Below are 13,825 nucleotides of genomic sequence, written 5' to 3' on the forward strand. Positions count from 1 at the left end.
AAATGATTAGTATATATTGGGGGCATTTACAGTGAAAAGATTTCCTTTTTCTTGTTCTTTTTGCCCAGAACAGTTCCTTGAGGTTTTATATGTGTGTAGCTCCTGGTCCATAGAAAAAGCCTTTATTCTTTAATACAACATTCAGTTAAGACCAATGTTTTATTTTAAATGTGTTACATGGTACTTTTAAAGTGAATCAAGTATGTATGGTAAAAATTGTTCGATTGGGGATAACTAACAAAAAAGTGTCTTGGAGTGTCTTTGTTCGTTAAGACCGGAATGTTGGACACACGGCTTGTCTACAGTTCTGTCGCTGGACCCCATTCAATGTCCTCAGTCTCATCGTCGTCATCTTCATCGGAGCTGTTGATACCTCCTCGGATCTGCGTGCGTCTGACTTGTACCGCTTGGTGATGTGCCACTCTGTAAAGACGTGGAGGAGGCAGGTGTCAAACATCTGCAGATCTATTTTTTCCCCCCCTTAAAATTAAGCCACATGAGACTTACACGATGAACTGAAGGGCCTTCTTTTCCTCCGCTTGTGTCTGTGGCTCTGCCTGTCGGGCCTGAAAAGAACAAAAAGTTAGCTCAAGCAAAAACAAAAATTTTTTGAAGCTTGGCCGAGTGGTGAGCAACCAAACTCATTGCAATTACCTGCTGTATTTTCTTCTCAATATCAGCTAGGCTGGCTTGCTGAGGGCTCTCTGGCTCGTCCCCATACGATTGATCGCTGACAGAGTAGCGCCTGGGCGGGTCGGGGGCGATAAAATCCGGGGGTCCGTCCGACGGAGTAGTGGGTCCGACCGCGTCGAGGTGGTTGAAGTCAGAGTCCGAAAAACTACGGTGTGAAGTAATGTCGTCCAGATGACGCAGAGGCGGGCTGCGGCTCTGGCGGCGGAGCGTGGAGAGTTCCGGCACGTCCATCAGAGGCGGGATTCTTCTACCCGGCGAGTACACCTCGTCATAAAACTCAGGGTCAATCTCCTCGTCTGGCCTGCCCCAGGTGGGCTCGGACGAGCGAGCCAAGGCGGTCCCGGACGCTCTGGTGTTCCTTGCCGCGTTCTGACCCGGGTAGGCTTCCTCCGGCTCCTCGTTGTCCGTGTAGGCCTCGCCGTCTGTGTAGGGCTCACCGTCCGTGTCCTCCAGGTCACTGGCGGCGCTGAGGTAGTCTGACTGTATCGGATCCAGTGCATCAAGGTCCTGTTCCCCACCGCTCTCCAACTAAACAAGGGATTGTGCCAAATGGAAATTCAACACACCATGACGGACCATGTATGCAAGGTATCTAACTTCATATGTTTGACTTACCGTGACTTCGGAAACCCAGACTGGTTTAGACTGTTGGTGGCGAATCTTGTCCTTAAGAACCTGGTACCAAATACTGGAGCCGGGCTGCAGGTCAACACGGGCTGGAGGAATCAAAGAACAAATTACTCAGAACAAATCAGCGGTTGATTAATTTCAGTTCAATTTTGGATTTTATACACACCGGTTTATAAAAACAATAGAGAAATAGGAGAGAAAAGAAAATCATACAACAACGGACCTTTGTCATGCCGGTTGTTGATGTACCTGAGAAAAGATGACTGTAGTCCTTCCTCAGCTTGAGCGCTTGCGTGTAGAGGCGCCTGGAGCTCTTGTTGGAGTCAGGACTGTAATGCTGCCTCATGGCCTTAACGTCCTTGCGGCTGTGCGGGTCCAAGTAGATCACCATGGGGTGGTACTGGATGTAGTTGAGCCTCTCCACAGCTGTGGGCGTGATGTCCAGCAGGGGGTGCTTGTCCTGGCAAAGCAACAGAAATCGTGAGTGAGCCACCAGTGGGGACTTTGCTTCATGTACATTTGATACTTTGCTGCCATCTAGCGGTTGAGGCATTTGTTAAAAAAAAAAAAAAGAATTAAAATATTGAAACTAGGTGGGTATGTGTGTATCCCCTTCTCCAGCTCACCTTCTCAGCTATCTGCCTCACGGTGTCCAGTTTGATAACCGTTGAGGTGCTGTCATTGCCCCCGCTGCGAGGAACCATCTCTGATGAAAGTGAGTGGAATCAGGTGAATGGATCAGTGATATAAATGGATAGAAATATAAGAAGACACTAACCAGCCACTTCATATTCATCAGGCAACTCCCTGGCCAACTTCTCCATCGCGATATCGTTAAGAGGACCCATAATGACGATGGGCCGTTTGAAATTTGCTTCTCTGAGCAGGACCCTCTCGTAAGCCGGGAATTTGCCCTGAATGGTGAGCTGTAGGAGGTCATCCCGCGAGCGTCGTGGGCTCTTCTCGTTCTTTTTGTTCCCTCTGAGGCCCCGTAGTTTCCAGAATTCAGCCCTGGGCCCCGACACCGGCTTCTCGCCGCTCGCCCTCTGCGCCTGCTCCTGGCTGGCCAGCACTTGCGCTCTGGTTTGGTTGGGGATGGTACCTTTATCGAGTTCGTGGAGATCGGTGCCCATGCGGATGGCTAGCCAGTTGCCCAGCTTGCCGCGATGCATGGTGTCCACCACCCGGAACACCTCCCCTCGCATAAAGTTCAGCCCGATGGGGTGATCGGTCTCGTGGTCATAGTGCGTACGGATGTAGAAGTTGTCCCCCAGGTTGGACTTGAGGATTTTCTTATAGACTGAAAAGGAAAAAGCAACGACCATGAAGGCGATGGGATACAGACTTGAGTGGAGCTCACTGTGGTTCTACTTCACTTACTGTCCATCTTGTTCTGAGTGCGGATTTCCACCTTCTCTCCTCTCTTGATATTAAGCAGGAAATTTGCTGCCTCCTCTCGAGTGAAATGTCCAAAGTCTGTGTTATTAACCTGTGACGAAGGGAGGAAAAAAACAGCTGCATGATAATATTCCAAAAATGTATTTGTAAAAAGTCTCACTATTTGGCATTTTTAAAAATATTTTAATTGAATAAAAATAATACAATGAATTAAAATAAATACAAATTGTAATCAATAATAAATGATTGAAGCCAAAAGTTGATTGTGCAGAAAAAAGAAAAGCCCCCCCTTCACCTTCAAGATCTGATCACCCTCTTTCATCCCCCGCTCGTAGGCAGGGCTGTTGGGCTGGACCCCCCCCACAAAGATGCCCACGTCATTTCCGCCCACCAGCCTGAGCCCCACGCTGGCTTCCTTGACGAACGACACCGTGTGCATGTCGGAGCTGTACCTGCCGGAACAGGAGCAGAAGAGCCCGAGGTTGAAAGCGATGCTGAGTGTTGGGAGGCCGAGACCTGGTAGGGACTCACCCTGGGTGGGATGTCGGGTACGAGTCTGGGGGTAAGGAGTAGATAGGCTCTTCCTCAGGCTTGGTGGGGGCTGAGGCTCGTACTGCTGCTGCTGATAATGAAAGGGTGATTTGTTTATAATCAATAAATCTGTGAAAAGAACTGAAAGTGGCTCTTACAGTTAACTGGTGGATTGCTCCTCACGGAGATCCCGGATCTCATCGTGCCACTATTGGGAGTCACACCGGGAGCATTGTTGCTGTTGAACATACAATTATATACATATTATGGAATGTCGGAGTTCTTTTTCCACTTTCCAGAACAGTCGTACCTGCGTCTGCTATTCCCGCGGTCCGAGCTGCCCGACCTCCGCAGAGGTGACAGTTCATCCGAATCGGAGGAATCTGAATGGCGTGAAGGAAGATTTGTCATTACACTCACTTGCTCATACATTCACTCACTCATTCTTAGACTAACCATCAGGAGGCGGTTGGACAGGCAATGGGATTCGGCGAACAGGCGGCGGATTCACATTGACCGAAGAGGGCTTGATCTCAGGAGTGATTCTGTAAGAAGCAGGGTGCAGGAAGTTCAAGATGGTTTGAGAGCACACCCTGAAGATGATGAAAAGTATTGAAATTGCTCACCTGGCACGAGTTTTGGCTGCGTTTGACTTCTCGCTGTTCGTCGAGTGCCTGCGAGGGACCGCCGTGTAACTGTCCTCAGAATCCGACTCGGACGGAGCTGTTAGGATTCACACATTCGTTATTACCTCAAAATTATATCAAGACCAAACATTTGTTTTATTTATTCAAGAGCTGGATGTTTTTTTTTTTTTTTACTCGCCAACTGCGCAAATGCTCACCTCGGTGCGGCGCACCGCCGACCGGGATACCGGAGGCGCTGTGTCGTCTCGTTTCCGGCTTCGTGGAATGTTCCGGCAAAGGTCTGCAAGAGACAAGAGGGAGGCGGGAGTGAGGGAGGAGGAAGACAAGTCTCAGTTACGTTTGGAAGGACGGGGAGTGGGCTTGTGGCTAACATGATGATTACGGATGAGGCAATATTCACCTTTGCGTCTGAGCGGACTCCTCTCTTTGACCGCTTTGTGATGACTATCGATCAATTTAAAGTATGTATGTCGTCAATATATTTACGGTCCTCTGTTTAATCAGCACATAGCCACATCACGGAGAGGGAGGTTTTGAGTGAAAGTCACTTTTTTTTTTATTTCATACAATAATACAGCCCAAAAAACACACACAAATCAAAAAAAGCTACAATGTGATCACACACAGTTGATAAAATAAAAAAAACCAATCACAAGACAGAGGATGTAACTTTTGTGTAACTTCAAAAATAAAAAGGGGTAAGTCAAAATATTGTTCTTAAAATAAAAGCCTTATTTACTCAATGTCCCAGCAGGGTGTTGAAGTAGGGGGAGGAGGGGCCTGCGCCTTCATGTGTACCTGTATCTGCTGTTGCTGTACGAGTCCTGACTGTAGTTGGCGCTCTGCCTCCGAGGAGGCGCCGAGCTGCCTTCTGACTCCGACTCAGAGTCTGTGAAGGATGGGACGACATGATCATCAGTAAGCGCTCAACTGCAGTTTGAAAAATGATTGCAATGTACTGACCCGGGGGAGGGACTCTCAATGGAGAGTTGACCCTCCTTGGGGGCTCCTGGCGCACCAGGATGGGGGAAGATCTCGAGCTGGCGAGGGACAGATCAGCAGGAATAACTCTGGGACTGACAAGTGACAAAAACCCCCAAAAACAATCAGAACCAGAAAAGCTGACTTTATGATTGATCTTAGCATCAATTACTTATATCTGTGGTATGAGGCGCTATGGTCGGAGTCGGAGTCTGACACGGGCCTGTGCGGCCTTGAGGATGATGAGCCGGGCCTGGATGATGACCAGTTGGGTGTGGCGTGGGAAGACCTGGGGTTGGGCAGCATGGACAAACCAGGAAGGCTTCTGCAATGGCGGGAGAAAGATTTCAGCTTCTTAATTATCCTGAGAATCGACTTGCGTGACATAAAAGATGAGACAACAACATTAGAAGATGACTCGCGGGTCATGTAAGATGCATTTCGTTCAACTGACTTGTATTTGCTGGAGTGGGTCAGACTGTCCGTGCGGGCAGGAGGCGGCGAGGCGCTGCGTTCCGACTCGGAGTCAGACGCGGCTGAGAGAAAACCACACGGTCACATCGGACAAGAACCGGACACGGTGGACGGGCCTTTGCGGGACTGACCTCGGTGAGACGCGTAGCCTCTTGCGGGTTGACGAGTCAAAGTGGAGCGCACGGGGGAAGAATCTCTTGACTTGAGCACCGAAGAAGGAAGTTCAGCTCTGCTCCTGGTGTCAAACGGGGACAGGAGGAAAGATTAACTGGTTGCCAGGCGATCACAAAACACACACACAGACAACAAGCTTATACCTGTGAGTCCGTTTCTCCCTGGTAGGATGACGAGATGTTCTGTGAGAAGGTGAGTGATCATCCAAGTCGGAAATATCTTCCCCCCCACCCCAAAAAAAATGAAATGTCAGATGTCCGTTATTGTTGGTCAAAAGCTGATCTTGTCATCTCACCCTCCATCTCAGAGCTACTGTTTCGCCGCCGCCGTCGTCGCTCATCCTCGCTGTTGGGGGCGCTGTCCTCCACCTCCGGGATGCTGACCAGGAACCTGCGATGGTCGCGGAGCACCGTCATGGTCAGCTTCCCGCGGCTCTTCTCCACCAGGTGCTTGGTCTCCAGCAGAGAGAGGTTCTCAGTGGTCATGCCGTTGATCTGATGGGAGGGGGGGAGCAGCGCCCGTCAAAAATACCCGTACCAGTGGATGCTCTCGTGAGACTTGCCTTCAGGATCAGGTCTCCCTCCTGCAGTGTGCCTTCCTTTGCTGCCAAGCCCGTTTCAGTCATGTGCTTGATGAAGATCTGACTGCCCAGTTTCAAGCCGTACTCTGCAACGCGAGCATGACGTTACGGCAAATCCACAGCAAATATTTTTGTTAAACTTACCATCTGAGATTTTCTTTTTAACCAGAGTCGTTCTTAGGGGCTTTTCATCGAGGTCGTTGCGCGGTAGCCTCTTGTAGCCCGACGACATCAAGGGTAGCGTACCTCCGTAGCCGTTGCGGTCCGGCGAGGAGCTGCGAGCTCGCGTGTGGTTGCGGTCAGGCGAGGAGCTGCGTGCTCGTATTGGGTACCGACTGCCGTCTCTGTTGTCGCTGCCGTCCGAGAAGCGTCGCGTTCTCCTCGGGGGGTCTTGGTCCAACAAATTGGAGTGGGAGGCGGCCCGAGGCCTGGTCGTAGCAGGGATCTGGATCTTGCGAGGACGTTTCACCGTCTGGAGGGGAAAACATAGTAAGGAACTGAGCTTTGGCTAATTAAAGAAGTCAAACATTCCATTGACCTCTTCATCACTTACAATATTAGCCGTTCTGCCGCACGTCTTGAGGGTGTGAATAGTGAAGTTGGAGTGGACGTTCTCCATGGAGACCCCGTTGACCATGACGATCTGGTCTTTGTTGCTAGGAAGTTAAAAATGTACAATCAGACAAAACTAGGTTTCACGTCACTGTTATTACTTTGGAAAAATATTGAATGGTGGTCAACTTACAACAGGCGTCCCATGGCCGGTCCATTTGGCAGCACGTCAGACACGATCACCGGCGTATCTCCGCTGTCCCTGCCTCCAGATAGGGCAAAGCCAAATCCCAATTTGGAATCCTGTCATGTAGAGTGATTGGAATGAAGGAGTGAGTATGCAGGTGGTTGCACATTCCAGCCCGGCCGGTGCTGGCTGTAGTAGGGTGTGCCTCTTGGAATTCCAGCTGAAGCTTTGTGCAGTCATCAAAATATCGGTATTTTGTAACGTTTCCTTTTTGTGTTCGGATACGGTATCGCTCCATAATTGTCACACGTTGCTTTGCACACTTGACTAACCGTGTGAATCACTTTCGGTGTATTTTGAATTAACAAGGATACGATTAGCGATAGCTAGCCCGAGTACTTTTGCGCTACCGTTCTGCCACGTCTACTTTAAGCAGGAACTTACTTTGGTTAGGGTTATTGTATGCTGCTCCCATATCGTGAGCTCCTCCATGCCTGGTTTCTGCAATCACAAAACACACAGTAGAAGTAAGAAAAGAAGACATTTAGCGTGATATGTCCTTACGAGGAGCTCTGCAAAATCCGTGTGTGTGTGTAAAACGCAGCCTGAACACCAGTCCGATCTGGAAAGACCGGTATGACGGTGGCGGTGTGTGTGCGCACGCTCAAGAAACACCCGTGGCGCCACGGTGAGTGCACGACAACTCTCACAGTGATATTTTCAATGAATGAGTACTTACATTTTTTTTTTTTTTTTTATAAAGTGATCAAAAATAAAATGGTTACCAATGTATGTGTGTGTGCATTTATAGAAAAAACATAATAAAATAAAGGAACATTTAAGTCGAAGTCATTGCTTCAAAATTAAGGTATCAAGGCCACATGTGCAAATTATTTACTTCATCTAGTTAAAAAAAAAAGAAAAGCAAAGCAAATGGAGGAAGACACATTCCAGAAGGAACGAGTACAGCCAGCTTCTCTTGTCAAAGTGAAGACTACCGATGTATGCCGATACTGACATGCTGGGAAAAAAAAAAAATGCTGGACTCTTAGTTGCCAATACGAACAAGATGTGAACAATGGTGCAGCTAAATGGGGGCAACACAGTAGGCCATTTGTATGTCACTTTGTTAATCATCAACCTAAATACCAATAAAGATGACCTGGCTGCTCAAACATTTAGTTTGACTCTTTCAACTTTCAATTGATTTTAACAACCACTTATTGTTATTTGAGAAAATAAAAACTCAATTAGATTTAAAAAAAAAAAAAAAGTAGATACCGTTCCTATCAACATCTAAAGTAGCAAAGTAGAGTATGCAAGATAACACAGTTATGTGCCCTGCCCTCATTTCAGAAGAACAGACCGACTACTCAATTCATATTTGTGGCCTCAAAAATGTATCATTTAAGTCCAATTTTGCTCAGTGGCTTTATCAGGTCTCGTTTGGCTGTACTCACCCCTTGGTCTTTGAACCTCACTTCCATTTCCCACTGGGATCTCCGAGCCCAAAAACACCAACAGCACTAAGACGCGAGCGGCTGATCATATTCCACACACAAACACGACACGCACGCCATTCGTGCAGCTTCTGAAACCTGATCCTTCGCCGTGGCGGGCAAAAGAAGTGACAGGCGCTGGTATAGGGGAAGGAGGTGGTAGGACTCACCTGGAGAACCAAGCACTCCTCCCCCACTCGTACTTTGACCACTCATGCGCTGACTCTCTCATACACTCCATTAAACACTGAACTACCCCTGGAATGAGCACCGGGTCAAACTAAAGACAATATGGTTACATTTTAAGTCGCTCTGGCACCAAAACAAAACACACAGCTGAGTGACACTGTCCTCCAACTCATCAATTTATTGATCAAACTAGGATAAGCGGAATGAACAGATAGATGGATCTAGTCACATTTTTTTTTCCTGCATGCAAATTTTGTTCTGTGGCCCACAAACAGTACCAACAGTACCAACTTACAGGCACCACCAGCAGAGGTGGCGAGGGCTCGGGCGGCACAGAACCAAAGTGCTTCATTAGTTTGATCCGCTGGGTCGCATTCATGACCAAGACGCCCACCCAAGTGGGAATTCAATGACAACCTTGTTGTCTTAGGGGCAGCAAATCCACAGGAAGACCACACAAAACTGAAAAATGTTTTGTCATGAGTAGGAAAAAGATATTCCAAGCTCAGCCGATCCCATTTGGATTCATCCCTGAGATCAGCAGCTCCAAGTCTCAATGGTATGCGAGCTGCTTGGCCCACTTTGAGACTTTTTCCCATAAGGCTGTTTTGAGTTCAGCGGGCGCTATGGTTACGACGGTGGAATGAGAGCGCTGGACTGTTAATAATTGAAAGGTTGTTTGCTAGAGTAAAGCTTCCTGGGTGCCTTCACAGTACACAGGAAGTCGTAGTTTGTTCGGACAAATGTTTGCTATTTTATACTAACAATGGAACGCGATGTTTTTTGGGGAATAAAACGGGACTCTTGATATTTCATCTCCATTCTTATTCTTAGTCACCAAGTGTCAGAAATTAATAGCTCCTATACTTTGCTCCTGACACTCTGGTTGCCTTGAACGCACATCTGGCCAACCTGGAAATTCATAATCCAGTCAAGGGGAGTAAACAAATCCAACAAGGACTACCGTTACTAAAATAAACACTTGTATGTTGTCTATCGTTCATGTCCCGCCCCCTATTTACTGCATCATTTACTGCGGTCAGGTTCTCAAAAGCTTCGTTTTTGCCAACGGTATCTACCCTGCAATAAAATGCAAAAAGATAATGCAAGGCACAAAAGGAAAGACACAACACTAAGCATTTACAAACGCATTCAGAAGTACGGCTGAGCAAATTAAAGCAGCACAAAAGACACACGTGATGCATTTAACAGCCTAGAGGGGCACTGGCTCAGCGTGATGTCATCTATTTCCCACGTTCGACGAAAGTATCGGTAAGAAGCTGAGTGGTCATGTTTACGAAATGGCTACGGAGTTACTTAGTAAGATTTACAAGTGTTTAGACTGTGACGTCATTATTATTTATTTGTTTATTTTCATGATGAACCTCCACAAAATGATCAAAGTGTCATAAACTCTGCCCACATTACTTTATTTGACCTTTTCACTTTTGAAGAAAATATATATTTCAGTCCGTTTTGGGTAGTTTGTGTTGCGAACCCTGCATTTGAAATCTGATTGAAGGAATTATGGACTAAAGTGACCTGAGATGAATTGGACCCCACTACTGATTCTGAAGGGCCCTTCCTACCCCTGAGATGAATGGACTATGACACAAAATGGAGGACTTCACTGCACAAAATGTCTGTCAATACCATTGTTTTACTTTAAAACTTTAAATTATGGAGGTGGTGCAGAAAAAGTCTCGGGTATGTAAGGAATACAACTAGACAGCTGTGTAGGAGTCGAAACTATTACGAAATTCTGTTTGAGGCAGGTAGAAACCTGCAAGAGCGCCTGGAGAACCCGAAAGGCGAGAAGAGGAAGAGGATGGGGAGGATGAAGAAGACACATGGAGCGCAAACGTGGCAATATTTGGATTAATAACTAAAATATAATCGGACAAACAGGGCCTGTTAAACAGAAAAGCATGAGAAAATGATGCAAGCTAACATTTCACTAGCACTGTAGCACTTTCGTCACAACAAATTCCGAGGACAATAAGCACTTTACATTATTTGAAGAAAATAACATTTCTTAAAAATAAAAAAAAAGTCAAATATGATTTCTTAGTATTCTTAGCTCAACTTAAAAAAATGTTTGTATCAAGAGACGACGGTGAGATATGACAGACGAAATAAGATGGCTTTACCTGTAACACTTCCGGATGTACAGCGATCCAACTTCAGTCCAAATTGCTCCCAGCCGCGCAAAATCCTCGATCAAGTGTCACACGCTCACTGTTGTTGGTTTCTGCGATTTATAATAAGAGTTTCGGCGTGGACGTCTCGGCACAACAACAGTGTGGTTACTTTTAAATCTTACTGGCTTGTTCGGACAGGTAAAATTGACATGGCTGGCCGCCAAAATGGGCGTGGCTCCGGACAAATGCGGAAGTACACACACGGCATGTGAGTTCTGTATTTTTATTGATTAAATTCTTCAGACAAGTATGATGACTCAAAGTGATTAATTTTGACAGTGAAATATTTATAAAATGAGCTGAACTAATTTCCATCTAGGCTAAAACAATATTCAAAGATGAGACATTACATTGCAGTGTCGCATTGCTTCCAGTAGAGGGCGCCACATGAAAGGTTAAGGCAAGTAAGGAGAAGTGTTAGGTGGTGAGCTCTCGTGGCAAATAATGAATTAACGACAAATAAAATTCACAAACTTAACATGATGAAGCTATGCAGAAATTATTTTTAAAATGTTTTTTTAAACTCTAATACCCTATTTTGTCAGGCTATTTTTTATCCACTCATTCATTTAGTTGGTGATCTGCAATTGGTTAGCAATGGAAGTAATTATGTGCAGATTTATGGCCGCCTATTAAATGACGTAATCATTTTTTAATTTATTACATCAGTTGTGTTTTCATGCAGATGAACAGAAGACACTTTTGAGTTTCAGCAATCTTCAAGTTTTTATTTGTTTACAAAGATTGCTATTTCATATAGTCCTTCCTTTAATGAGTAGAAAACCACTTTTTTGTTGTCATTTTGTTTTTGAAAAGAATTAGTCAAAAGGCACAATTTTTTACAATATATACATTTGGATCTAAATTATAAATATATAGAAAACAAAAGCGAAAACCCAGAATAAAAGTGCTGAACACAGTTTCTCTTTTTTCTCGTTTTTTTATACAGAAAAAATAGAATTTGTTTAAAAATACATACAATCAGTAGCATGTTTTTGTTATTTTGTTGTTGTTAGCAATAAATTATTTTGAGTGATTTATAGAATATGCAAAAAGTGGAGAAACATGGATGGTTACAGTATACAAATCCATCAAACAAAGACCAGAAGAAAAACAACACACCAAAGCTGGACAAAGGGGGACAGTCAGATGATGATGCCTTTCTTAGTGCAACGTGACAACAGGAAAATAAACCCATACAAAAACGGGGTGCTCAGAATAGGTCCAGATGCAGTTTTTGGGGTTGAGTAAACGCTGTGGTCTTTTTTATATTAGCCAATTCATGTAGTTTGTATCCTTTTTTTTATTTTTATTACATTTGGTACAGTAGATTTCAGCATAGTCTTTAGTGAGAAACCCTTGCGAAAAAGCCTTACGGAATGTTTCTGCTTTGGAATATTTGGAAAAACTAAGTCATTCTAATGCTATTTAAAACGAAAAAAAAAAAGATGCGACAAACAAATGTTTAACTGTTAAAATTTTGAAAAAACTAACCAAACAGAAAACGATGATGCGCTGCCCTAAGAAGGCATAAACATGTCCAATCACAAAACAACAGCAGGATGGGAAATCTAATGTCTGCCGGCGCATTTTCCCACGGCCCAAATCCTGTCATCGTCTCATACGTTTTCAGAAATTTAAAACATACTTTAAGAAAGATAAATAAGATAGCAGAAAGTTCCCCCAGCCCTGAAACAAAACACCAATAAGAGCAAACAGTACATACAAGTACAAACACGTTGGTTTCAGCACTGTTATGGAGGCAGGTTTTTTTTCTTCTTCTTCTTATGTAACCCTCGCCCGTCCACCAACCTTTTTATTTATTTCTTCCTGAGATTGTTGAATGGTAACTTTAGGGCAACAAAACACTTTGGTATCTCTCTGGGAAAAACCAACAACAACCAACCCCATGAAGCAGAAATCAATGGAGACACAAGACAGTGCAAACATATTTGGTGGCAGATTTGAATAGAATTGATCTTCCCTGACCAAACGTTTTGACTCTTATTTAAAGAACAAGCAGAAGAACACAGCTAAAAATCCCTTAAATATAAATAACAATATTCTTATCACACCTACAATATAAAGGTGGTGTGTAACCAAACGTCAGCGAGGGGGATTTGCACGCCCGGGGAGAGTAAACAATTCGTGGTCTGCTGTGTTCACGCCAAACTTCTTACTTTCCTGTTTTTATTGCTTTCGGCCGAGCGCGGCGCACCAGCAGACATCGAGGACAAAGTCGCCGAGCGCGACACCACTCAAACACACGCCGGGTTACAAGGAAAAGACGTGAGGATTTGGACGATGGTCTCATTTCATGGCTTTTGTATAGATTGATGAATCATGTTTGTGGGTTAGAATGAAGAAACATTGACTTGAATAAATCAGGAATAGCCACAATTGGAGCACTGACAAAAATGAGAGGTGGCAAAGTCAGGGTCAAGTCTGACTAAAACAGCTGGTTAATGTCAGAAAATTGACTTTTTGAAAATTCAGATCAGTTTTTTGACATCAAGCCTTTTTTTTTTCTTTTTTTTTTATTAAGCCTCGCTCTATAAACAGCATAGAGGCGGCAACTGTCCAGACACGAACGACAATAATTTGCAATGCAAGAACAAATTATGTGTGGCAAGTCTGCATTTGGAAACAGGAAGATTTTAGCTTTCATTTCCCATCGAATGTTTTGTTTTCTTTTGAGATAACCAAAAACACATTTCTGAATACTTAATGACCCAAACTGACTGACACTAACACATGTGTACAAATGGAATTATACAACAAGACCAAAAGCACTTGAGACTTTCCTGAGAAATTTAAAATCAAATCATACCAGGAGTCAAATCTCTCTGTGTCGTCAATTAAAAAAAAAAAAAAGTGATATTTTTTGGATACCGTCTGCTCACTATGCTTGTTGGTGTTGTTGCAAGCCACGCACACGCAGACACACACACACAAATACACACACACACAAATACACACACACACACACACACACACACACACACACACACACACACACACACACACACACACACACACACACACACACACACACACACACAGAGTTGAGGCTTCACGGAGGCCTCCCC

At 44.8% G+C, this 13,825-nt stretch overlaps 1 protein-coding gene across 1 annotated transcript; it reads right to left on the minus strand.

Annotated features, from left to right (window-relative positions):
* Nucleotides 1-140: 140 nt before the first annotated feature.
* On the minus strand, nt 141-10,417 carry tjp3 (tight junction protein 3). The gene is made up of 28 exons (XM_037249680.1): nt 8,831-10,417; nt 7,292-7,348; nt 6,854-6,963; nt 6,662-6,764; nt 6,253-6,580; nt 6,091-6,194; nt 5,824-6,022; nt 5,672-5,747; nt 5,486-5,589; nt 5,335-5,416; nt 5,053-5,205; nt 4,863-4,975; nt 4,698-4,788; nt 4,097-4,179; nt 3,879-3,975; nt 3,709-3,797; nt 3,563-3,635; nt 3,411-3,490; nt 3,253-3,343; nt 3,017-3,173; nt 2,704-2,812; nt 2,102-2,623; nt 1,950-2,029; nt 1,573-1,783; nt 1,309-1,409; nt 655-1,221; nt 508-566; nt 141-423 (listed from the first exon to the last, which is right to left on the minus strand). The coding sequence occupies exons 1-28, from the start codon at nt 8,912-8,914 to the stop codon at nt 300-302; spliced, it is 4,047 nt and encodes a 1,348-aa protein (XP_037105575.1). The 5' UTR covers nt 8,915-10,417; the 3' UTR covers nt 141-299.
* Nucleotides 10,418-13,825: the final 3,408 nt, after the last annotated feature.

Source organism: Syngnathus acus, chromosome 4, assembly GCF_901709675.1.
Source record: "Syngnathus acus chromosome 4, fSynAcu1.2, whole genome shotgun sequence".
NCBI classification, from domain to species: Eukaryota; Metazoa; Chordata; class Actinopteri; order Syngnathiformes; family Syngnathidae; genus Syngnathus; species Syngnathus acus.